General features: G+C 43.7%; 3 protein-coding genes and 1 long non-coding RNA gene across 4 annotated transcripts; 1 reads left to right on the top strand and 3 right to left on the bottom strand.

Annotated features, from left to right (window-relative positions):
• Positions 1-141: 141 nt before the first annotated feature.
• On the bottom strand, positions 142-4,903 carry LOC130180246 (uncharacterized). Its single transcript, XR_008829378.1, has 2 exons — positions 4,523-4,903; positions 142-3,787 (listed from the first exon to the last, which is right to left on the bottom strand). It is a non-coding gene; the product is annotated as an uncharacterized LOC130180246 (long non-coding RNA).
• Positions 4,904-5,798: 895 nt separating this feature from the next.
• On the bottom strand, positions 5,799-11,911 carry chp1 (calcineurin-like EF-hand protein 1). The gene is made up of 7 exons (XM_056394112.1): positions 11,502-11,911; positions 10,676-10,748; positions 9,572-9,652; positions 8,821-8,948; positions 8,629-8,690; positions 7,819-7,941; positions 5,799-7,360 (listed from the first exon to the last, which is right to left on the bottom strand). The coding sequence occupies exons 1-7, from the start codon at positions 11,566-11,568 to the stop codon at positions 7,307-7,309; spliced, it is 588 nt and encodes a 195-aa protein (XP_056250087.1). The 5' UTR covers positions 11,569-11,911; the 3' UTR covers positions 5,799-7,306.
• Positions 11,912-13,253: 1,342 nt separating this feature from the next.
• On the bottom strand, positions 13,254-23,778 carry sec23a (Sec23 homolog A, coat complex II component). Its single transcript, XM_056394075.1, has 20 exons — positions 23,721-23,778; positions 22,751-23,019; positions 22,507-22,564; positions 22,291-22,377; positions 21,971-22,207; positions 21,648-21,724; positions 21,368-21,512; positions 21,093-21,251; positions 20,819-20,934; positions 20,407-20,530; positions 20,236-20,316; positions 20,053-20,142; positions 15,551-15,657; positions 15,268-15,421; positions 15,114-15,191; positions 14,849-15,010; positions 14,584-14,670; positions 14,120-14,275; positions 13,585-13,650; positions 13,254-13,482 (listed from the first exon to the last, which is right to left on the bottom strand). The coding sequence occupies exons 2-20, from the start codon at positions 22,969-22,971 to the stop codon at positions 13,393-13,395; spliced, it is 2,295 nt and encodes a 764-aa protein (XP_056250050.1). The 5' UTR covers positions 22,972-23,019; positions 23,721-23,778; the 3' UTR covers positions 13,254-13,392.
• Positions 16,611-20,044, top strand: LOC130180517 (histamine H2 receptor). Its single transcript, XM_056394076.1, has 3 exons — positions 16,611-17,971; positions 19,036-19,189; positions 19,439-20,044. Exons 1-3 carry the CDS (start codon positions 17,275-17,277, stop codon positions 19,620-19,622), a joined length of 1,035 nt encoding a protein of 344 aa, XP_056250051.1. The 5' UTR covers positions 16,611-17,274; the 3' UTR covers positions 19,623-20,044.
• Positions 23,779-24,365: the final 587 nt, after the last annotated feature.

Raw genomic sequence — 24,365 nt, 5'->3', positions numbered from 1 at the left:
TAGGAATAATGTATGTGATTCACTAACATTGTTTTCTGGCATGTAACAGGCGTCCCAGCCTCACAGGGTTGTTGTAACGTGCATCATGTTGTTCTCTCCGTTACTCCACCCAAACTGTAAGTAAACATCAACACCCAGCCGTCCAATTGGCACCATGCTGCATTTTATTGCTGAATTTCTGATACAGATTCATTTTTTTTTTTAGTTAATACAAAACCAGACAAGAGGCTCACACATAATAAGCATGCCCACTTCCCCCGTCTGGAGTGCATAGTTTCTACACAGTCCACTTCCTCAGTGGAAAAGTTGATTAACAAAGTAATGTCATTAATCTTCTTACCTAGGCTTTTGTGTTTTCTTTTTTTTTTTTTTCATGCGGAACAAAGGTTGGTCAGTGTTTTTCAGCTGCACTGTGGCAGTTCTGCCAGGGCCATGTTTGACACAACAGACAGTGAGAGCAGAAACACTTCAAACTGCTCTCCACTACTTCTTCTTTTGGTGCTGTTTAGTCTGTAAAAACCACAACTGATGATCAAAGCTACTTCAACATGCTTGTTGTCGTGTCAATCAACCGTCCCCAAGTTGTCACCTTGTCACAGAACATCTGATATGAACATTTCAATATCCTAATTACACCCATTCACATTACAAAGTTGGATTATTGCATGCAATACAAATCATTCATTATTCTGCTAAGTCATGCATATTTTTTAAACCCATATATTCATGTTGCTAGACGCCTATTTGCTTATAAACTGTGATTATAAATCCCCACAAAGAGCATTACAGGGTTTTTAGAACACATTATTCAAGACAGAATGATGGTGGTGATGATGATGACGATGATGATGATGATGGTGCAAGTCAGTACATAGAGAGAAAGTGCTTTTCAAACAAGTGTCAAGTTCGTTCAGTAAGTACTTTGCAGCCACAGAGTTACTGAAAGCCTGTTTCTAAAGGAAGGGTTCAGTGGATGTAAAATGCTACAAGTGTTAAAATGTAAAGCATCTCTCATGTACTGATCGGTTTAGATTATTGTTTTTGTGCTGAAAGAACAGGAGGCAGGGAAAATAGTCTCTGAAAAATAGAAGTATTTAGTTAAATTTGTCAGTGTAATACCGTTATGCTACAGAAGTCCTCACACCTTGTTCTGCAGGACGTTTCCCAAACCTTCAGAAGTGATACTGTATTTTAAAACCATTTTAAAACCAAATATTATACCACTCCCCAAAAAAGTGACCAATGGATGAACAGCTACCATAGGCATAAAAGAGAGAGAGGGGGGGGGGGGTCCTTTTAACACGTACACCCTGGCACTAAACTCATGCATTATAGTAGGTTATTGCTTCTAAAACTAATCAAATACAATTTTATGGATTGAAATATAACGCTCTGAATCCCAAAACTATGAGGTATTATGTACAATACAATGTCATGGTGAGATCTTAATTCTAGGACTAAAACACCACGTTGGATCTCTACCAATCAGATCCAAATCTAGGATTAATTACACTCTTAATAATATAGCGTTTCTCTGAAGGTTTCTATCGTTGTCACGTTTGAGACTTGTCTCCTGGGAGCCTCTTGGATGTCTCTTCTCTACCTAACTCTTTGGATGCTTGAGAGTGCATGAGCACATTTTAGAATATCTCTTCAGCTTTTTTTATTTTAAAGATAAGAATCTTAAGAACCTACAGCAGGTCTGTTAGAAAGCACTAACTTATACTGAGAATATACGCCTATGTAAATCAATACTTTATAACTGCATATCCTGATCGTGTCACACTTCAGTTAATGTTTTCATTACACGACCTAGACGTGGAGTAAAGGAGGAGATCTTGCATTAGTCTAAGATTTGAGGGCACAGCTGTCTCTAGATGTGGTGGAGTTAAAGGTTTAGTACGTCAGTCTACCACCCTTTAATTTGACTGAAATGGATTCCACGGTTTCGAGCTCCAGCTTAGTCTAGAAGTCGGTTTCATTATTCTTCATGAAGCAAGCATCACTACTGGTCATGCATGGCTACTATAATGTTGGCACCACAGTCCCGCTAAATAAGCTAATGCACGAGTCTATACATATCTTAATGGAAGACATTGGTGATTTTGTTGCTTTCAAACAACTTGTCACTTGTTTATACAATATACAGTTTGGTCAACAACATGACAGTTAAGATCAAATATTGCACAAATCCCGGAAAATTTGATTTTTTTTTGTATAAATCATGTAAAAATGAACAAAGAAAGGTGGAAAAAATGATACCAGGGTTTCCCTCAGATAAGGACAAATACATGGTGAATTAAAGCTGCTATTTCAGCTCAGTTTACTGGACACATCGAAACAGCAGATTAGAGACAAAACGTGGTGTTTTCTCTTCATTTCTGGATGATTTTGTCTCATGGTTCATGAAACAAAAGGAATCAAATTCAATTCTGTCTCTTCTGCAATCGTGTTAAAATGATCTTGATATATCACTAATATGATTTCAAAACATGAACTAATGAGAGCTAATGTTAAAGGGGAAACAACAAAATGAGAACGTGTTAAAGCAAGAAAAGGATAAAATAAGAATATACGCATTAGGATGTTAAAGGGGGAAAAGACAAAAACCTTAATGAAGAGTATTCTACGGGAGGGAAACTGGACTAGATTTTCATAATAAAAGACCTACTTTAAATACTATAAATTGCCAATTTTTTGGGGTTAAGTCACAAGGGAAATATCTGCAATTCTGTCTCTACCTGCAGTTTGTGAATAAACCTGCAGACTTGACGAGGGAGAGCACTACAAATCCCAAATGCTAAAAATGAGAGCATGGAGTAAAAATACGATCTCGTGACCTTCCTTTAGAACAGATGCACAGGAGACCATAGTTTGAGTGAGACAGTGTTTTTTCCCAAAATGGCTGAACTGAAAGTAAATGGCGGTGTGCATCCTGTGCTTGTGGGCTGCTTGGTCTTCTCCTATTCACCTGTTGACACCCTCACTAACTAATCCTCTACGACTAAAACCAAATTCATCCAGGAACTATATATATATATATATATATATATAAAACTGCTGTGGCGCTTGACAACCATTTAGCTACTTGTACTGATCGCACTCCCTTTCACTCCTGTTGGACTTGTTATGACAATGAGGTAGTGCAAAAGAACAAAAAAACAAAAACACACCCTACGAGTCTAATTCAATCACAAGCCTTGATCTTTGCTACAGTATCTTGTGTCTTTACTTTCTTCCCAGAAACCAGGAGCACTTAGTTTGTTCATTATCAAACTGCTTTGATCTTCTTACAGCGAAAGTGGGGATTTTTTTTTAGCTACTACATTTACATGCAGCCTGAAAAGAATACAACCCCAATCTGACTGAAAAGGCCCAAAACATGGAGACTTTCAGACACATACAGCCAGTGCAGAAACTCCATGGCTTTTCAGCCAGCGTCAGGCTACATGTAGACATAGTCAGATTGTGTGTGGTGGAAGTCAGACCAGCCCGAAATCTTGGATGTTGTCCTCACCGACGATCAAGCTGCAGAAACAGGCCAGGCCGAGAGGGGATGCTGTGGAGGAGAGAGGGCCAGTGTCCCAGCAACAGCAGGAAGGAGGGCGCCCGAGTCCCAAAACCCCAAAAGAGGTCATCTTCCCACTGACTCCTTGTTCTTTACCTCCACAGGTCTGGGTGGTGGTGGGAGTGATCCATCAATGGTGCTCAGGTTGATCTGAAGGGAAATGTTCCTCCAGTCTGGGCTTCATCTGGTTTCCCAACTGCATTCACTGGGAAACCCTTCCTAGAATTAAAAATGCACATTATTTGTATTTTACTCTACTGTTCTGTTTTAATCTGTAAATTTGAAGTTGTCTCATCTACAGCTGAGCAACTGAGGGACTAGGCTACGTTATAAACACATCTCCCTATTATTTTCTTCAATTAACTGATTAAACCTTTGGTCTATAAAGTGTCAGAAAACATCTTGCAATTTCCTGAAGCCCAAGGTGACGTCTTCAAATGTCTCCTTATGACCAACCAACAATCCCAAACCCAAAGATAATAAATATACAGTGATATAAAACAGCAAATATTTACAGTGGAGAGCTGGGGAAGGTTTAGTTTGAAAAATGACTTCAGCAACAAATCAATTATCAAAATGATTCATTTCAATTTTCTGTTCTGGTTTCATCGCTGCCTGAGACAAACCCTGGACTTTGTTCTGTGGATGCACATTCATGCAAATAACTCCTCACAATATGACAGAGCTCTTTATGATTTAACTGGAATATGGAGACATGCACATAAACACGGTGTAACCCAGTGACATAATAAATTCAGGTGTATGATGCTTTGACTTCCAGCTAAGGGAGAGAGTTGTCTTGCTTTGGAGATACAGACTTTACTGACCAAAAATAACTGAAATAGCAGAATACATATTACATTTCTGGATGCGTTCAGCCTTTAAACTCCCGTGGCAATTTCCTAAATGAGAAAAACGTTTAAGTTAAAGCTGCTAAGTACAAAGCACACTGACCTTGGTGTGAGTTGGTCCGAAATGGTGCAGAGATATTTCGGCTGTGGTCTGAGCTGCAGCTGCACACAATGGTAAACAAAAGCCGGGGGGGGTTCTTCCTCCACAGTGACACATTTAGGTCCCCTGAAGTGGACGTATGCCGGGTTTATCTGTGCAGAGGGACCGCACCGGGTGACGACACATTTAAAAAAACAATAAACCGAAAACCTCCGGGGGCCTTCTCTCCCCCGCCTCCCCCTCCCTCCCTCCCTCCCTCCCTCTACACGCCGGAGAGGAGAGAAGAAGGTCCCCTCGTCCCCTTCTCCGCACACCCTCCGCTCTACGCCATTTTCGCTCTGCTACTACGAGCCAGCGGAACAGCGCGATTGTGCCGGAGACCTGTCAATCAAAGTTAACGCCCGCCCCCGGAAGTACTTCTTCTTTTCTCCCAACGGTCATCAAGCAAACTAACTAACTGCCAACAGAACTCAAGCAAGACAAGAATCAACAAAAAAAAAAACGAAATAATAAATCTATTTTAAGTAAAAGGGGGAAAATTTAAGTAAAAATATATAGAAACTAACACTAACATGTATTAAAGTATCAAAACATTAAATTATGTGTGAAAAAGTAAGCTAAAGAGCTCTGTCGGTTTTATGCTAGGTGGTGCTATCTGCTCCAAATTAGTGCTGAATGAACAATTAACTGAGTAGTTGCTCAACATAAAATTAAATATACATTTATCATTATTTAAAAGCAGACATGTTAGGCTATTTGTCTACATTTCTGATTTACTTATTGATTTACTGACTAAATTAATCATTTACCTAATTACTATGGACAAACATATCAATTAATGGAAATAACTGTTAATTGAAGCCCTAATCTAATTCAATCACATTTAATAACTTTGTTTTTCATTTAGTGTCTTATTTTGCTAAATTCACTATTTAACAGCTGCAGAACTTCACTAACACATGGGTGAATAAAATCTGTGGGACTGAAGGTAGAATATTGAAAAACTTACTACAATATGATAGTGCTGGTTTAATTGGTAAATATTGGCATTGGTTCACATTTGTTATATATTGAGTCTTTATTTTTTCAAGCTGGATTTCTCAAATCCACAATAAAAATGACAGATTTTAGTTTAACCCTCTGACTTGGACCTCATGTTAATTTATACTATCAACTTAATAAATCTGGATACAATAGTACAACATTCAAAAAATAAAAGATAAAAAAAAACACAGGCCCTCACCAAACTACAATAACCTCCCAATAAAAGACACAAAGAAAGCATGGCACTTATTTTATTCAAATCAAATTCATGAATCACTTTGATAATACCTAGACCAACATCACATTACATATGAATCATATCTGATTGATAATCACATAATGATTGACAAAATGGTTGAGCTTAATTTCCTGCACTCACTTTCCTGCTGGAGGGTGTTCTTGTAATGATTTAACAAATTCACATTAAAGATTAAAGGGTCAGACATTTCCACTCCAATTCATGTAGACTAGCCTGTACAGAAAATATATATTAACGCATTTGATTCTCTTTTATCAGATGGAAGTAGTCAATGGCAAAAGGAAATGCACAACAAATGTCGATCAGTGCATAAAACAAACACATTTTTTCTTTGCCACAGCAAGACTGATCATATAGACAGAGGCATAGCACGTTATTGTGAGTTTACCTGGTCTAAGTCTACAAACTAACCGTTCCACAGCCCAATTTCCACCACAGGGCCTGACACTGTTAGCCAGGGCTTTATTTCTCATTCAGGGGGGAAAACTTTTTAAAGCAGGCCACAGTGGCAGTTAAATCCTTATACCGTTTTGCAAACGTACCATTTTTACCTCTCAGAACAGGTGCAAGGGAAGACTTACATGCTAGCCAAAGAGATGGCAGCATTTTGTGTGAAATGTTCCTTCTAAACACCACAGTTTTAGTTGTAAATGAATAACCAGTTCTTAAAATACAATATTATAAACACAATGACTCAGTGATGTTCCAACAGGCCTCAGGGGGTTACCGCCTTTGAAAGAAGGTCAAACTTGCTTTGGTTTTAGTCCAACAATTGAAATAGGTAATTACAATCAACTGGAAGTAGCTAGGTTAACCCATGCGAAAAACAAAACACAAACATGGCCATTGGTTCCTGTTTACTGTTGAGATAATAACTCACAAAGGAGAACCAAAACCATGGCACTTCAGTGAGTAAGGTCCTGCTTTGCTTCAAGGGACAAATTTAGGGCTGGCTGGTCTGACTTGCTCTGCCACAAGTCAAAGAAAAGGAGTCATAAGATCATGTTAGCATTAAAAACACTGTCTGTTTTGAAGTGGCATCACACATCTTACAAGTTTCGCTTTGAACTATTGCATATTTGTACAGACAAAGACACAGCAGCATGTGCTAAATATGCATGGAACAGTATGAGTGAAAAGCTTTACCATACTGTACTATAAATCATATTTATGTGAAAAGTGGAACAGCAGTGGCACCAACTGTGACTCTCTACAAGTTTTCTAATAAATAATGTTACTTGGAAATACATAGCGACATTGCATAAAACAACCCAAGGCACACAACTTTTCCCTTTGTTTACAGAGCAGTGCAAAGGTAGAAACTCAAGATCTATGACATTATCTACGTAATGCTTGGTCTGACAGTGTGTACTTGGTGTGTGGGCCACAGCAGCCTGCTGAGAAGCTGGATGAGGTTGCGTCCTGACATCAACTGACTTGTTGAAGCTCCACTCAAAATAAAAAAAAGAAGAAGAAAAAGAAACTTAGTGCAGGAACCGGATGCTCATTTTCTGTTCCACATCCACCTTCTCCAAGACCTGAGAGAAACAGAACAGAACAAGTTTAGCTACTACTACAGTTTGATGTTGTGGTCCTGTAACGTTCAACAGGCACAGTGTGGCAATGTCACAGCCAGAAACAATGTATTTGGTAAATATTAACTCAAAACATGAGAGAATTCATCTTGCTCTCATAGTGACTGAACAAGGACACGTGTAAAACCAGCCTGTACAGTGTAAAGTGTCCTGTGGGGAATATACAGTGGTCTCAGTTTTCATTTCTGTGGTCTCTAGTTTGAATCCCACCGAGGCCTCCAATGACAAAAATGTACAGTATGTACTCATGGTCGTGGCACATGGTCAGACATTTGAAGCCCACTTCACTTAGCATTTGTTTTGAAGTCCCTAGTTTAGTACGAACAGAACACAGTAGCGTACGTAAGTACACATGAGAGCTGTATGTAAAGTGACAGATTCCCTCTGAACACAAAACTTGCCTTGATGAATTCATTGAAGGAAATGGAGTTATCTCCGTTCGTGTCAGCCTCCTGGATGGTCCTATCAGCAATGCTGCCGAGCTGTTCATCTGAAATGTTCACACCAACCATCATCCTCAAGACCTGGAGAGAGCCAAGAAAAAGTCCCTTTAATGGTGTAAAGATTCAGAACGCGTCATGATGTTTGCCCAAACAAGATGCTGAACTGTTTTGAAAACAATGTTAATACCACAGGTACTTAAACTCTGCACAAGATAATTTGTAGGTTTTTCTTTTAAATGGCAAGCAGCCATGCTTTACAGTGGGAATTACATGATAAATAACAGCGAAAACATATTTCCAGAAAAACAGGCAAACAAACATTACACTTTGAGTCGCATGCTTGGAGTCTCTCGGGCTCGTGCATCACACGAAGCGGGCGACACAGAAATGTTTTGCACAAAACAAGAGATCTGTCTGAGTCATTTAACCCCGAGCTTATAGCAATTACAGGTCACACAATGTCACTGAAACCGAGATGGCTTCACAGAGGGACAACAAATAACACGAAGGCAGCACAGAGGAAGACAAAATACAGGATATTAGACTGTCTGGGGAAAATCTACCTGTGGTTAAGGAGAGATATCACATCATTATCAGCACAAGGGCAAAGTCTTGTCATTGACATGGTAATCCTTCTCTCTGCGCAGCACTTTGAAATACATATTGCACAACAGATCTTGCTGGTTTACTTATTTTGTGAAGGAGCCGTTTCAACAAACTGTGCCGTGACTCAGCGTCTTATTTACATGACAAACCCGTCCCACTCACCTGCAGCAGCTCATCCCGAGAGATTTTGTCATCTCTGTCCAGGTCATACAGACGGAAAGCGACTGGGAAAATAAAAAAATATGTCAGTCATAAGAGACATAGTAATCCCACATGGTGAAATCCCCTGAATGTTCACGGTACTGGTCACCAGCTCCACCCGGACACGCCCGTGTGAGCGAGCTCTACACTCACAGAGCAGTTTGTTTGTCCTGCTGTTGAGCGGCTCGCTGGCTGTCGCGTTCTTGTTCTTCTCATTGTCCTCAATTGGTCTGAAGTGAGCCAAGGTCCGCATGAAGCCCCTGAAGTTCACCTGGTCCTCTCTGAAAACCACAGACAAACAGAAAGACACGAGGTGGAGAATTTAATTTAACTTTCTGGATTTGGAAACAGACACAAAATAAAGTATCACAGATTCTTTTGTGTTGGCTCAGGTTACCATTCTGCTCGAAGTAAACATTAGCTGTGTGGGAAAACACAATGAAAAGTCCAACTAGTCGTAAGCCAACACCATTTTACCAAGTCAAACACTCTCCACCTCTATTCTCGAGTTCCTCTGAAGCAAACAGGCCAAAACCAGAGCAACAAGAACACATCTGAAACCATTAAAAGCCATGGCTAAAATTACAACGCCTACACATCTGACTTTTTGGGATTTTAATGATACATCTGCAAACATCTGGTTTTCAGCTTCCAGACTGATAAAACAGCCAAACAACTGCCAAATATACATACAGAACCTGCGGTGCACAAAAACCCACGCTGATTTTTACTTTTTTCTACACAGAACTGGCAGAAAAGACTGAGCGTCTCGAGTCTTGAGTCAAGCAGCCACAACGGAAAAGCTTGATGGTCTGGTTCAGCTTTGTGGTGGCTGTGACTCAAACACAACCTGCGCAAAACAAGATCTGTCAAAGACCACAGGCCAATAACAGGGACAACTCACCCCTCAGGGAAGAAGGCATTGATGATTCTGTCTCCCAAAGGATTAATGGCCAACTCTGGGATCCTCTGGAAATCTTCTCGGCTGCAGACATCAGGAGATATAATCAGAGTGAAAATTTAACATAACATCTTTTAAGACAGGATGTCAAAATAAAGAAACTGTCTTTAAAAATGTACAATTTCCCACAGATCTTAGTCTGTCATCATCACCTTTAAACAGATCTGATACAGGCCGTGTCTTCATTATGAATTAAAATCAGACAGGAAAAGATGAAAGGAGAAAGAAAAGATGGGAAATATATCATTTTGATCATGAAAATAGTGGCTGGGAAGAAATATCAAGGTTCTTGCTCCATCAGCAGGACGGGAAGTTATTCTGCTGATGTATATATGTTAAATCTCATTGTTGTGGCAACTAATGGATGCTAAGAAAGTCACCTTGGTCATAAATGAGGCTGTTCCTGTCTGTGTGCTGTGACCGAAAGCACTGGAGCAAGAACATGTGTAGCCAAGAACTTTATTATGTGTAAACACGACATATTTCAAAATTATGAGTTCCACGAAACTGTAGAGATTTTTTTATTTCTATAAATTCTGTCCCCAGGAGACTGATCTGCAAATGAATCCTCTTCTCCAGATCGAAGGGCTGTGTGTTTTAGCAACTTTAATGATTACTCATTTCTTCACCTATTGCTTGTTCTGCCCAGATTATGAGAAGAGTTAACTAGAAGTTAATCAAACACTGAGGTTTCACTGAACACTGAGTTCGTTAAGACTCGATGTGAAACTCATTTGAGAATGAAGGACGTGAAGGGGGAAAAAACACATTGAAAGCAGGAAAGATAATTTCCTAATGTCTTTCTAATAATAGGTCTAGCACTGCAAAGCAGACTCTTTGGATCAGTACGCACCAAAACGAGGCTTTTGAAAATTCAATCACTTCTCACTTAACGAACCAATCTGACCTTCGTAATAGAAAATGTCCTGTGAGTCAGTGCTCATTACCTGCCATATTGGTGGGTAAGGGAACCAAACTAATCAGCCACATCTCCTGACTGGTGTTTAATGGGTTTATTTACACAGCGGTGGTTATGTTACTGCTTACCTGAGGGTGCCGTTTTCACCTTTATCCAGACTGGTGAAGCGGCTGTACAGGCGAGTTATTTGACTGTGGGAGACTGTGGGTAAAACACCAAACAGGCATAAATCTTTCTACCAAATGACCAGAAAATAAAAGATTTACACTGCTTCAGGCAAAATAACCTTTCACCTAAATACTGGACCTCATTACATTACCTCATTAGAGTGTGTTGATTCAACTGTATGGTCATTTTGGAGGTTACAGGTTGTGGTGTTGTTGAACTGTATTGCATTATATGGTTTATATGGTGTTTGTATTATTTTATATATTTCTGTATAATCAATACCATAAACTACAGTCTCCAAATTTGTCATAAGGTTGAATCAACACCTGTCTAAAACAACCTTCATAAAGGAGGGTTTACTGCAGGGCTGCTGTATTAGACTGCATCAGTTTTAGCTGGATGTACCTAATAAACTGACAGCTCAGTGTATGTCATATAAATGTAGGGGAATAAAAAGTAAGATACTACCCTCTGAAATGGAGTATAAAGTATAAAATAGCAGAAAATGGAAATACACAAATAAAGTACAAACAAACAAAAATTGTACTTAAGTAAATGTATTAGGTTACTGTTACTTCTCACCACTAATTACACAGTTACTGCAGCAATTTAAGTCACACAATCTATGTTATTAGCGCAACTTCCTGTTAGTGCGTGATTTGGAGATTTTACATGGGAAACAACAGGCGTTAAGGAGCCGGTTAACTGCAACGGTACTTAATGGTGTAAGTGCAGTAGCTGATGTGTTTAGTCTTCATGACAGGAATTAGCCTGAGCTCTACTTACAGCCGGTCTCCTTCTTAATTTCTTCAATCTCCTCTTCTCTGAGTAACGTGGACGCCCTGGATCCCATGATGAAACGTTAACGGAGGTTTAAACCGAGCTGAGTCGCTAGCCCCCTTTTTTCCTTCTTCTTCTTCTTTTTTGCGCAACCAAACCAGCTGTGAGAGAATTACGACCCTGACGGACGTTAAAGTTAGCAAAGAGGCTAACTTAGCGAGCTAAAACAAAAATAACCCAAAAACTGCTTCGTTCGCGGCGAAGTGGAAGAAAAGCCGAGAAATAAACACAGAAGTTTTCTGTCCAACTGTCGATGATACTCTCTGTCCTATTAACGCCTTCCCTTGATATGTCGTGTTTACATGTTACCCAGACTGGTATCGGGCAGCTTGTCTTCCGGTTTTATGAAATGGGTGGGCACGTACCGAACAAGGCCGCCTCCCTCCCAGGACCCAGACCTTTAGGTAGCAGAGTTCCCTGCCTGCTCAAAATTAGAAGATATTTATTTTTGGTACTCACTTATATTTCAAATGAAAATACCATATTTGGGACTATTTTAAACAAACAACTATACAAGTTATAATTCAAAATAAAAACGAGCGCACATGTAATTTGAAAGCTCATAGATTTCGTTCGGTCATGCGAGAGAAAAACAGATGTGAAAATGTCAACATTTATCTAGAACACAAAAACTGACTAAATGAATAAATTATAAAAAAAAAATCATATTTTAGATTAGTAAAAAAAATATAACCGAATTCATTGATAAATTATATATATATTATATAAATTATGCTGTTAGATCATTAAACGGGAGTTTAAAAATAAATGTTAACATACCATTCCTTTAACCTCCAATTTATTCTCTTTCTTTACTGTTAAAACGTTAATAATCAAATCAAATAAAAAACTAAATATATAAAAAACTAAATAAATAATTTATATTCATATCCCAAAATTCACTATTAAACACTGTGCCAAACGTACTGTATGTGTGTTTGTTCAGTATTGATTCCTGTTGCGTCAGTGTTGTACTGGGACAGAAACAGAGAACTTCTCCTCAACAGAGTTTTATTAGAAACATGAAAATAAAGACAGACCTTGAGGAAAACATGAACATGTCTTTTTTTTTCTCTGCAGGACTTTTAGTGTTGTACAGCTTTAAAGAGAAACTCAACAAACAAACACTGACAAGCGCCCACACATCAGAGACTCTGTAGAGGAAGCAAGTGGACGAACACAAAGTCGACATGTTCCCATCAGACTGCTGTTTCATGACTTGTTTGTTTTCTGTCAGCAGAGATGCTCTGATCTCTCGTCACTGACAGAAAACACAAACCCGTCTGAAGCCTGACACCTGCTGGTGACAAGCAGGAACTATGTGATCTGTTATAATGGAACTTCTTAAAGGACCAAACCAGGGTGTTTACAGGTTTTACCTTCTAATGGCTTCTTCTCAAATGTAAATATTCTTAAATATCATCTTTATACAATGAGACTAAATAACTAAGAGAATAAATGTAGATGATTGTAAAATGACAGTAAATGTCACCTGAGGCTGTGATGTGAAGTTCACTGCGATAAATGGGCTTAAAAATGTAAAACTGCTGATGTGGTCCTTTAAAACGAAGCTTTGTCCACTCACGACTTCTCATCATCTCATCATTATGTCAGTTAAAACAAACTGAAAAACAAACAAAAAAAAAAAACCCCAGCAGTCTTCACTAAGGGTTTAGAGCTAACGTCACTATTGGCTTTCGTTGTTCTGAACCTGCTGCTGATTGGCTGGCAGGCTGGCTGGCTGGAAACAGGTAATAATAATGTTGGGAACTCAGGCAGCAAATGCAAAACAAAACAGTAAACATAATACAGGCAGGTGAGGTGAGGACAGGTGAGATCAGGCAGCACTGGAGACAGCGAGTTTCTTCAGGTGATCCATGAACACCTGCAGACTGACGTCGTCCGTCAGGATGGGAGCTCCAGACTCCTGCACAGGACACATCATTAAACACTGGTGTCATATCAACACCGACACTGATGAGTCTGAACACAGGTTCACTTCAGGATCATGTTCAGGTGAGGGTCTTACCTGTCCCCAGGTGTACATGTTGTTGTGGGTCTGGGAGGGGTTCACTTTGGAGAGCAGGAAACGAGCCTGGACAACATCATCAGTCAAACTTATGAACATGTCAACACATAAAAATGATCGTATAGACTCTCATCAGTTGTTACTGATGTATGTGAGCACACGAAGGATTATTGATGTATATACAAGTTAATTTATGGATGATGTAAGGTAGATATGCTGAAGTATAAGTCATGTAATGGTATAATACTGATGTATGTGTGTGTATGTGTGTGTGTGTGATCTTAATATGTATACATGTATGAAGGTATCTATATATGTCTGTATATGTACACACATGTATATACATAGATATATACTTTATCTATCCCCCTATACTGATGTTCAGTACACATGTTGATGATTCATAGTTTATTTATGTATTAGTAATATATGGCGTACATATTGATATATAATACATAAATTGTGATAATAATAATAATGTGATATTACATGTATGAATATACAGGTGTGTCTATCAGTGTGTCAGCGCCCTCACCTGGCTGCCTCCATGCTCCGTGTCGATGTATCTCGGCATGGGGAAGCGAGTGTGCAGCAGCTCCTGTGCGTCGTCCACCGGAGCCTGAAGCAGGTGTTTGAAGTTTTCATACTCGGGCATTTCCTGATATCCAGCCTTCCTCCACTGAGCTACAGTCTGACAGCAGGACACACCACGTCACTTCCTCCTTCCACCTCTTTAAATTCACTTACATCACGTGATTCTGGTTGTCGTCTGATTTTGTAAATATATATGTGTATATATGTATATAGCTGTATAGTTCATTATATTAATGTAGTTAGTGTACATATTGATGCGTAGCACATGTTTATGTCTCAGAATTATGAACACGATCCTTTAAAACTACCATCAGAAACAGGATATGGTCTCCATGGAAACAAAGCTAATAACTGAGTGTGTGTTGATGTTTCAGTCTGTCTCAGTGTGTGTGTGTGTGTGTGTACCTCTCCATGGTAAATGAGGATCTGGAAGAACGTGTCCATCAAGAGAATCCGGTCTGGAAGGATGCTGCTGCTGTCCAACAAGACCGGCTGAAACACACAGTCACTGATCAATCACTCTGATCAGTCACTCATCAATCCACTGGTCAATAACCCAAAGGTTGTGTTCCTCAACATTCTTCTGAACTCTCAGTCTGTTATCTGCCCCAGAATACCTCAGCTGGTCTGTTGAATGTGTGTCTACAGGTGTGTGCACAGGTGTGTGTACCTCAGGTGGGCCGTTGAATGAGTAGGCATACAGCACAGGTTGGATCATGATGAGAGCCTGAGTCAGGTCATGTCTGTTGAACTGATGTCTGTAATATGAACTCTCATCTGGACTGTTGTTGAACACCTGCAGGAACGGAGAGCGCCGCAGGTGGAACATGAACTGAAACACAGACGCACAGGTGAGACACAGGAAGTGAAGCAGGTCACACAGACACACAGGTGAGACATGGATGTGGATCAGAGGACTGTGGGATGTGGATCACCTGAGGGTACAGGGAAAAGGTCTCGGAGAACCTGAAGGAGTTCGGATCGTCTTTGTGATAATCTCCAAACTTCTGACACTGAAGAGAAACAAAGTTTAACACGTCAGTCTGAGAACCTGAGTCCAGATCCGGAGTCTGACCCGGGTCTTCTTACCAGTCTGATGAGCTGTCTGTCCAACCATCTGAGGACGTCCGGCCCCTCCTCTGTCTCCGCACGGTACACCGCCAGCCTCGCCATCAAGATGGCCGCCGCCTCCTGATCGAAGGATGCCGCGATGCTCTGAATCTGTGTCTGAGCATCTGCCCAGCTGTGGGGAGGAGGGGGGGGGGAGGAGACGCTGAGTTGTGATGTGATATTGTGTAAGAGCCAATCAGAGAATGACTCATCTATGTGTGTGTGTGTGTGTGTGTGTGTGTGTGTGTGTGTGTGGTCTTACTTCCTGGCGGTGGTGGTGACCCTGATCCGTCTCTGTCCTGACGAGTGCTGGTACTGAGTCACAAACTGGATCGCTCCACGGCCGCCCTGAGGGATCGGAGCGTTGTGCTGCAGAACAAACAGAAGAAGAAGAAGAAAGAGGGTTAACAGGTGGAGCTGCTGATCAATAATCTGTCAATAACTTGATCAGGACAGTTCGTTTTTCCTACTGGTGTAAGAACGTTAGAATCCCACCAAAAATACCCGTCTGCACACCTGACTGTGTATACCTGTGTATACCTGTGTATACCTGTGTACACCTGTGTATACCTGTGTACACCTGTGTACACCAGCAACTTGAAGTCTGAATGACTCCGAGTCATGAAACTGAAATATAACATTAAAAAAACTGCGGGTCAGAACCCTGCTCTCTGATTGGCTGCCTCACATCTGAACCCTCAGCGGATCTGAGGCTCAACAGCAGCAGGATGATGATGATTACACACCTGCACACCTGTTATTACCTGAGTCACACACACACAGTTATCTGGTGATTGCAATGTCAACACTACCTGAACATCCAATATCCTGTGTGTGTGTGTGTGTGTGTGTGTGTGTATGTTTCCTCTCACCATCATCTCAGCAGGTGACTGACAGGTGCACCACGGCAACACTGCCTCTGGAGACACACACACACACACGGAGAGTCAGCAGCACACGCCTCCTTCAGTCCGTCCTCAGACTCAGAGCTGATCGGACTCTGATGGTCTCGGATCAGATTCAAACGACAACGACGACAACAGGAGCAACATCTGCCGAGCAGCTGGTTTAACCTTTGACCTTTGACTCCAGAGGACATGAGAGTTTTTCTGAGAGGACTGAACAGGACTGACGTGGACGTGGACTCCTCCGCCGAGCAGCTGCAGGTAGACGTCTCAGTCTCTGCTCGCTGAGAGACCACAAACCTGATCTAGATCCAGATCTCTAAACTGTCACTGTGAGAAATCTGGATTCTATAATTAATATATTGATCAGATCGATCCAGTTCCAGGAAGTTTGGACATGACGTGTGGATTCAACATTCAGAGCTCCAGAACCACGGTAACTCATTAAAGTCAAAGCTGACTGAGGTCCAACCAACCAGCTTTGCAGGACTGCAGTCTGTTTCTATCAGCAATCTGGACTTGGATCTGAGACCTGGACTTCAGACGGACAGAACATGCAGCAGGTGTTTTTTGGATCAGGTTTCTGAGGAACCAGTTCGTCCTGGACCTTCATCTCCCTGAGGTCCGTCAGAGCAGCTGAGGTCCAGACCAGCAGTGTGTTTCTGCTGATTCTCACCTCACACTCGGGTTCAGTCTCACCGCTGTGACTCAGACTCTAAACCTGGATGATCACATCTCCGTGGTGACTGAGGTCCAACCAACCAGCTATCAGGTCTGGACCTCAGAGGAGGTTTTGGTTCTGTTAGCGTCGGGTTCTAGAGGAACGGTTTTGGATTTAAACTTCGTCCTGGAGCCAAAACACATTTAGTGAAAGAGGAGGAAGCAGGTGGAGCTGACGTGACGTCGCTCACTGTCAACAGCAACATGTAGGTGGAAGTTCTTTATGACATTATGAGGTTCTATATGTTTAACAGGTCGAGTCTTAGTGGGCATTACCCTTCACTGGTCACTCACCAGTCCGACCAGTCTAACCACAGAACCTAGACTAGAACCTCAGTGACATACTTCCTGTCCTGTGAAGATGGCGGACGCTCTGAGGACGCTGTATGCTGCCCTGATGGTTGTGTCCAGCCTGGCCTCCGTCTGTGGGAACCTCCTCCTGCTGCTGGTGCTCCTCCTCAACAAGGAGCTCCGGTCAGACACGCTGGGCCTCGTCCTGAGCTTCAGCCTCAGTGACCTGGCTCTCGGACTCTCCACCATCCCCTTCGGAGCCCACAACAGCCTGTCCCAGCCCTCCGGATACCCCAGCACCGGCGCCTTCTGTCAGGGCAGCGGCTTCATCTTCCTCCTCCTGCAGACTTCCTCCATCCACTCGCTCACCTGGGTGACTGTAGACAAGTTCACAGAGATCTGCTTCGCCCTCAGCTACCGCAGCATCTGGACGCCCGGGCGGAGCCGAGCGGTGCTGGTCCTGGTCTGGCTGTTCTGTCTGGTGAATGCCGCCCTGCCGCTGCTGGGGTTCGGCAGCTACGTCTACAGCGAGTCGCGGTTCCTCTGCTGCCCGAGCTTCACACCTGAGAACAGGTACTTTGTGGTGCTGTGGATGTTGTTGGGCATCGTGGCGCCGATCCTCACCATGTGCTCTCTGTACGGATACATCGTCTACGTGGCCAGGAAACAGGCCCGCAGGGGAACGTTCATGTGCAACGAGCTGCACTGCTTCTATGTTCCTGCCAACAATTACCTGAGGAGCTCCATCGTGATGATCACAACCTCAGGTGAGTTCATGCTCTGTTCTGATTGGTCCCTGACACGACCTACCTGCCCATTCAAACTCTACCATTTGTAAAAACTTTGTTCAAACTCAGTTGTATTTTAAATTCTAGAGATTCCAGTTTCCTAAAACCTCCAAAGACTCCGTCTGAATCTAAAATCAACTCAATCAGGAATCAGTAGATTACAGTCAGCCAATCAGATGGTATATAAATAGATGGTTAGCATGCTGGTTAGCATGCTAAAGACGCCACGTCACATTCAGTTCTATAATTATTATCAGCTGCTTCTACTTTGCTGGTTTCACATGTTTCATATTAAAAGCTTACCAGCGGCTACATGAAAGTCTTTTATTGTGAAACATCTGGACAGGAAGTATGTTTCAGTAACTTAACAGTGATTATAAGACAGTAGAAGTGAGAGCAGCAGAGCTTCAGGTTATAAACCACACTGATGATGTTGACAGAACATGAAGACTGGTCGTAAAACGTGTGTGCACGTTACCATGACAACGAGAGCAGAGAAGCCATGTCGAATGTGAAGATAAACCCTGAGCAGAGCTGAAAGTCACTCTGAGGATCAGCCTCGATGTTTATCTTCATGACTCACTGTCATTACAGCGACAGTGATGTCATAACCACAGCTGTTTGGTGGCCGGCTCTAAACACTACAATACCCATGAACCTCAGCGGCTGTTCTTATAAAGAACAAGACCAGGTCCAAACCCAGTATCCATCTGGACCGTGTCTGAGGACCTGGTTGAAACCTGTTGTGGAGCCTGTAAACAACTACTGACAGTGGAAAGTAGCTAAAGATGCTAAATGTTGCTAGATGATGTAATGTGCTAATTAGCATATTTATGATGTCATAGCACCGTATTTTAGAGTCAGCTGGTTTCAGCTATGGATCGAAGGTCCCCAGACCTCTAGTCCTATTCTTCTACTCTTCTGTTTGGTCCTGACCTGGTCACCTGGTCACCTGGTCACCTGGTCACCTGGTTACCTGGTTACCTGGTCACCTGGTCACCTGGTCACCTGGTCACCTGGTCCTGTCCCTGTCTTGCTCTCAGTGTGTCTCCTGGTCTGCTGGCTGCCCTACATCTCAGTGTGTTTGTATGAGACCTTCACCGGTCAGCAGAGTCCCGACGTGACCTCCGCCCTCTCTGCCTGGCTGGTTCTGACCAGCGCCGCCCTCAACCCCTGGATCACCTGCATGACGCAGACGTAAGTAAAGATGTCATGTGACCTGAAACTGTCCAATCGCCATCAACATCCTCAAGTTTAAATCCAGACAGAACTTGTGTCCTACGTTCACTGTGAAGATCTTTCCTCAGTCCAGCTTCTTCTGGTGTTTCCTCTGAGAGAAGATTTTCTGTGGCGCGATTAAACACCATGATGCTGTGTTGATGATGTCATGTAATGATGATGTCATGTTGTATGGTGACTTCTGTCTGTCTGCCCGTGTGTCTCTAGTCGGTACAGGGCGGCGGTGCGGCTGAGTGTCAGCAGGTTTATTCGGAGGTGCCCTGGGACGCCTTTGGAGTCACGCCCACAGAGCTCCGCCCTCCACCTGCCCACGACCAATCGCATCAGCACAACGACAACCTCAACGCTTCCCCCGTCGTCACCAAAAACGCCCACACCGACACCACCATGACCTACACAGCCTCTTCATCATGAACACCTGGGGAGTCTGCAGGGACGTCACACCACCAGGGCGACCTGTGACAGTCAGACTGAATTCTGGGTAATGTAGTGTAGTACATTCAGAACTGCTGCTTTTCTGATGGTCACACTGGACAGGGACGAGTTTATTATCTGACCGACAGCCGGCGCCTGTTAACCACGATGATTAAAATGTACTAATTCTGTGACATCATCCTGTACAATGACATCATCCTGTACTGTGACATCATCACTGGTTTGGACTAATATTAAAAAGCCTTGTCTGTTGATGTGTGAGGTTTGTTCATGCTGTGACTTTATTAACCAGCAGTTTTCAGTATCATGAGTCACTGAGTCAGACTCAGACTGATCTCACAGCAGCTGCTGACACTGTCTAAAGGTCAGAGGTCAGGTGTTCCTACCTGGTTGACGACTTCAAAGTAAAGAGCCAGCGTGGTGCTGGGATCCGAACCACAGACCTTCCACTGACTCGTTCCTCCGGTGCCGATCTCCTGTAACACACATGTTGTAGCACACCTGTGAACCTGTCCTGGAAACGAAAGTGTCAAAGGTCAAAGGTCATCTGTGTGCTGGTGGTTACATACGTTCTCAGAGACACAGGGTCCTTTAGCGTTCAGAGACACACAGGGTCCGATCGCTCCCGACACTTTGATTTCTCTGGACGTCTGAAACAGAGAACGCAGCAGTTTATTCACCTGTGGCACAGGTGACCAGGGGGCGTGGCCACCGTGTTCTCAGTTAGTCGGCGTTCATACCTTGACCTCCAGCGTGGCGGCGAAGGCCATCTTAAAAGAACCCTGGACATCTTTAGTGAAAACTCTCTGGAAGGTTTGTTTAAACAGAGATGTGTTGAAGGAGTCGGCCATCACCATGTAGCCTCTATATACACACACACACACACACACACACACACACACACACACACACACACACACACACACACACACACACACACACACACACACACACATTAACATCACATGAAATCTCTCTATAACGTCCACAGTTTATGTCACCACAAAAAATACTGACGTGCAACCTGTGTGTGTGTGTGTGTGTGTGTGTGTGCATGTGTGTGTGTGTGTGTGTTTGTGCATGTGTGTGTGTGTGTGTGTGTGTGTGTGTGTGTGTGTGTGTGTGTGCGTGCGTGTGTGTGTGTGTGTGTACCCGGTGTAGTTGGCACAGCACTTCATCTCCAGCAGGCCGGTCTGATCCAGAGCACAGGCGTAGATGTCGATGATGTGACCATTAGTGGACGCTCTGTTAGCCAGAGACTCATAGTGCTGCAACACACACACACACACACACACACACACACACACACACACAACACACACACACACACACACACACACACACACACACACACGGTTTTATTCATATTGTAGTTTTCAAAACAGGATGAACTAGAATCACCTCCTCAGTGTCAGCTCTCGCTCACCTTGGTGGCTTTCTTCATGAACTTGGCGTTGTCCTTCTCGATGTCGTGCCAGGACCTGATGGGCGTCTTCAGTTCGTCTCCCACCACCATGCCGGGACCCTGCGTCGCTGGGCCGCCGATGAACGTCATGATCCGAGCGCCAGTGTTGGGGAAGGTGCACTGTGGGTAAAAGAGAAACAAAAAAAAAAAACACACCGATGAGACTCTGTAATGACGCCACATGATGCTGAAACCACAACCTGTAACACCGCCACCCAAAAGCCCCACCCCCTCACCTCCAGCAGGCCCACAGCGATGGACATGGCGACGCCCAGCGAGCGCAGAGGTCTCTTCCCCTGAGTGACGGGCCAGGGGTCGCGCTGCAGCTCCCCCAGCAGGTCGGTCAGGTTCATGTCGATCTTCTGCACCGGCTGCAGGAACCTGGACCGGAGCAGAACCAGAACACACACCTCAGTCCACAACTCAAGACCCCAGTTCAGGTTCTGGTGTGTGTGTGTGTGTGTGTGTGTGTGTGTGTGTGTGTGTGTGTGTGTGTGTGTGTGTGTGTGTGTGTACCTGTTGGACAGAGGCTGCTGGGCTGTTTGAGGTCCTCGTCCCTGGGTGGCTGAAGGTTTGGTCAGACCAAGCATCTCCTGCAAGTCACCAGAGATTGACAACTTGTTAGCAGCGTTAACTACCAGCAGTGTAAGTTACAGTGTTAGTTAGTGCCATTAACTACCAGCAGTATATGTTACAGTGTTAGCTTCAGAGCCCCTCCCACACCTGTACAGTTCTGAAACACTGTGACATCACAGCCACCTCACTCAGTTGTGCAGGTGAAACAACACATCGTTCGACCTAGTTGTGATCCTGACCAGTTAGTTAGTCCTGTTATCTACCTGCAGCTGCTTGGCGTTCAGGTCCTTCGTCCCCCTGAAGACGTAACTCTTGGAGATTCCCTCACAGCCCAGCTCGTGGACCTGGACCATGCGTCCGAAGGTGATGAGTCCGACCAGCGCGGTGGGAGGCAGCAGAGACAGGGACATCTGCAGAGACTCCTTCAGAGCCTGCAGGTCCTCGTCCTCCATACAGGTGTCCACCACATACAGGAAGACCAGCGGCATCTGAGGACCTCGCTGAGGACAGAGACCAGACCGGGTTACACGTCTGAGGATGTGTCTGTCTGTGTTCCCTGTCTGCACCTGTCTGCGAGTCTTACCTGGACCACGTACTCGATGGTGGAGAACTGAGGCAGCAGCTCAGCTGGTTGGTTCACCTCAGAGATCCCAGCGTAGGACGGAGGAAACTGAAGCACAACAAACAAACAAACAAACAAACAAACAAAAAGTCAGAATATATCAAGAACAAGGATGTTATAGTTAAACTGAAGGTTCTTCATCTGCCTGTGATTGACAGGTAAACCTGTCAACTGTACCTGGTTCCTCTGGTAGCAGAAGTTACAGGCCCACAGCTTGGCTCTGTAGTCCACCTGGCTGAAACACACAGAGACAGGTAGGTGTCAGACAGGTGATAAACAGGTGATAGACAGGTGGTAGGTGGTAGACAGGCAGTAGACTCTACAGAGCTACACTAATCTGTGATATGCAGTGACCTCTGGCCCTTGTCTGTGACCTTTGACCTCTGTCGATGAAGTCACACATGTGTGCAGTGATGCATACCAGAGGGGGTTGAGCACGGCTCGGCAGGTGGCGCGGCTGCAGAGAACCGGTTCGTACTGGATCGGGGGCAGGTCCGGTCTCTCCTTCAGCAGGGTGAACAGAGCTGCCACCGGGACCACCATCCGGGTCGCCTCCAACCGGCTGGAGGGCCACACGTTCCAGCTGAACCGCACGCCGTCACGCTCCTCGTTCTGAGCGATGTACTCTGGGAAGGTCGCCATGGCAACGCAGGGACTCGGGGAGGGGTCAGACACACTGTCAGGTAAAAGCTGGGAGGGATCGGGGGGGGGGGGGTTAGTTTGTACATGAATTTCTGCTTCAGGTGTTCGGCAGGTTCAAGTGCACGTCACAGGTAAAACAAAATCAGACAGACATTACATTACGTCACAGATAAAATAAAAACCAGCCACACGTGATGTAAAATAAAAACGTTGTACTGAAATATTTCTCAGCTTCAGTTTGTCTCTTTCTGGTCCAGAACTTGGACCTGAGTCGGTTCTGCAGCGACCCTCCTGGATTCAGATCTAAAGACCTGCAGACCAAAGCGCTCAGGTACCAGAGCTACAGGTAATCAATCAGAGCTGATAATGAATCAGAGCTGATAATCAATGACATCAGTTCATTCATCAGCTGATATCTAAAGTCCAGTCTGAATGAACAACAGCTGCTACGTCACCAGGTACCTTAACACAGGATGGGTAAAGGTACCTGTATCAGTGTCTCACCTGAACATAAGTTTTAATATAAACAATCATGAGAGTTTTTCTCCCAGAGTTCAGGCTGCAGGCTCAGCTCAGTTAGCCTCACAGCTAACAGCAGCTAAACTCCGCAGGTAAACTGCAGTGTCATTAACGTCACACAGGTGACAGGTGCAGGACACAACAGACCGGTGAGCTGACGGAGTCCAGGTGAGGCTGGAGGTCTGTCAAGCCCAGGTGAGAGTGTGTATGAAGGTAAATCAGGGACTTACCGCCGCTCCGCTGCCTCCGCTGCTCTGCACTGACAACGAAGCAAAACAACATGGCGGCGGCCCGTCGCCACGTCAGGAATCAGAGAGCTCAAAAACACAGGGGTTCACTCTGACCCATATTCAGGAACCACACTCCTGACCGAGTGGCAGCCAAAATACTGACACAGCATCTCATGTTACAGGTACAGACGGGTGTAACTAAGTTTCTCTAGTTAGCATTAAACAACTACAGCTCCCATGAGTCACAGACACAACCTCAGGGAGGGAGTTACAGTGTCACAGAGAAAAAAGCTGAACATAACGAGGCTCAGTGAGAAGAAATCTGAATATGATGCGAAGAGATGATGAAACAAAGAAAGTCACAACACTACACAATAAACACAAATAAGTCTGAAAAACTGTAAGAACGATACAATCAGAGGCAGAGGTCACTGTTTACGTCCGAGTGAGTCATCGTACCAATAGAAGATCTTTGTAGGAGCCTCACCCGGGGTCCGAAGAAAATATCTTAAATTTTTCAGAGGTGAAGATTCATGACAGAAACTTCTCGAAGTCACAGTCTGAACTAATCAGGTTAAACCATAATGACGTCACACGTTCACGTTCCCTCGGGATCAGCTGTGATTACTTCAGTGACCCCGATTT

The sequence above is a fragment of the Seriola aureovittata genome, chromosome 13 (assembly GCF_021018895.1).
Source record: "Seriola aureovittata isolate HTS-2021-v1 ecotype China chromosome 13, ASM2101889v1, whole genome shotgun sequence".
Lineage (NCBI taxonomy): Eukaryota > Metazoa > Chordata > Actinopteri > Carangiformes > Carangidae > Seriola > Seriola aureovittata.
This window is presented reverse-complemented; position numbering and strand designations above follow the sequence as displayed.

Excerpts from the sequence above, each read along its gene's own strand:
- sec23a (XM_056394075.1), bottom strand. The coding sequence starts at position 22,971 with ATGGCGACCTTCCCAGAGTACATCGCTCAGAACGAGGAGCGTGACGGC. Across the intron at positions 21,252-21,367 it reads TCGCTGTGGGCCTGCTGGAG|TGCACCTTCCCCAACACTGG; the intron begins GTGAGGGGGTGG and ends TTTTACCCACAG. Across the intron at positions 20,317-20,406 it reads CCGCCACGCTGGAGGTCAAG|ACGTCCAGAGAAATCAAAGT; the intron begins GTATGAACGCCG and ends TCTCTGTTTCAG.
- LOC130180517 (XM_056394076.1), top strand. The coding sequence starts at position 17,275 with ATGGCGGACGCTCTGAGGACGCTGTATGCTGCCCTGATGGTTGTGTCC. Across the intron at positions 17,972-19,035 it reads CGTGATGATCACAACCTCAG|TGTGTCTCCTGGTCTGCTGG; the intron begins GTGAGTTCATGC and ends TCTTGCTCTCAG. Across the intron at positions 19,190-19,438 it reads ATCACCTGCATGACGCAGAC|TCGGTACAGGGCGGCGGTGC; the intron begins GTAAGTAAAGAT and ends GTGTGTCTCTAG.
- chp1 (XM_056394112.1), bottom strand. The coding sequence starts at position 11,568 with ATGGGATCCAGGGCGTCCACGTTACTCAGAGAAGAGGAGATTGAAGAA. Across the intron at positions 10,749-11,501 it reads AATTAAGAAGGAGACCGGCT|TCTCCCACAGTCAAATAACT; the intron begins GTAAGTAGAGCT and ends TTTTACCCACAG. Across the intron at positions 8,949-9,571 it reads AATGCCTTCTTCCCTGAGGG|AGAGGACCAGGTGAACTTCA; the intron begins GTGAGTTGTCCC and ends TGTGGTTTTCAG.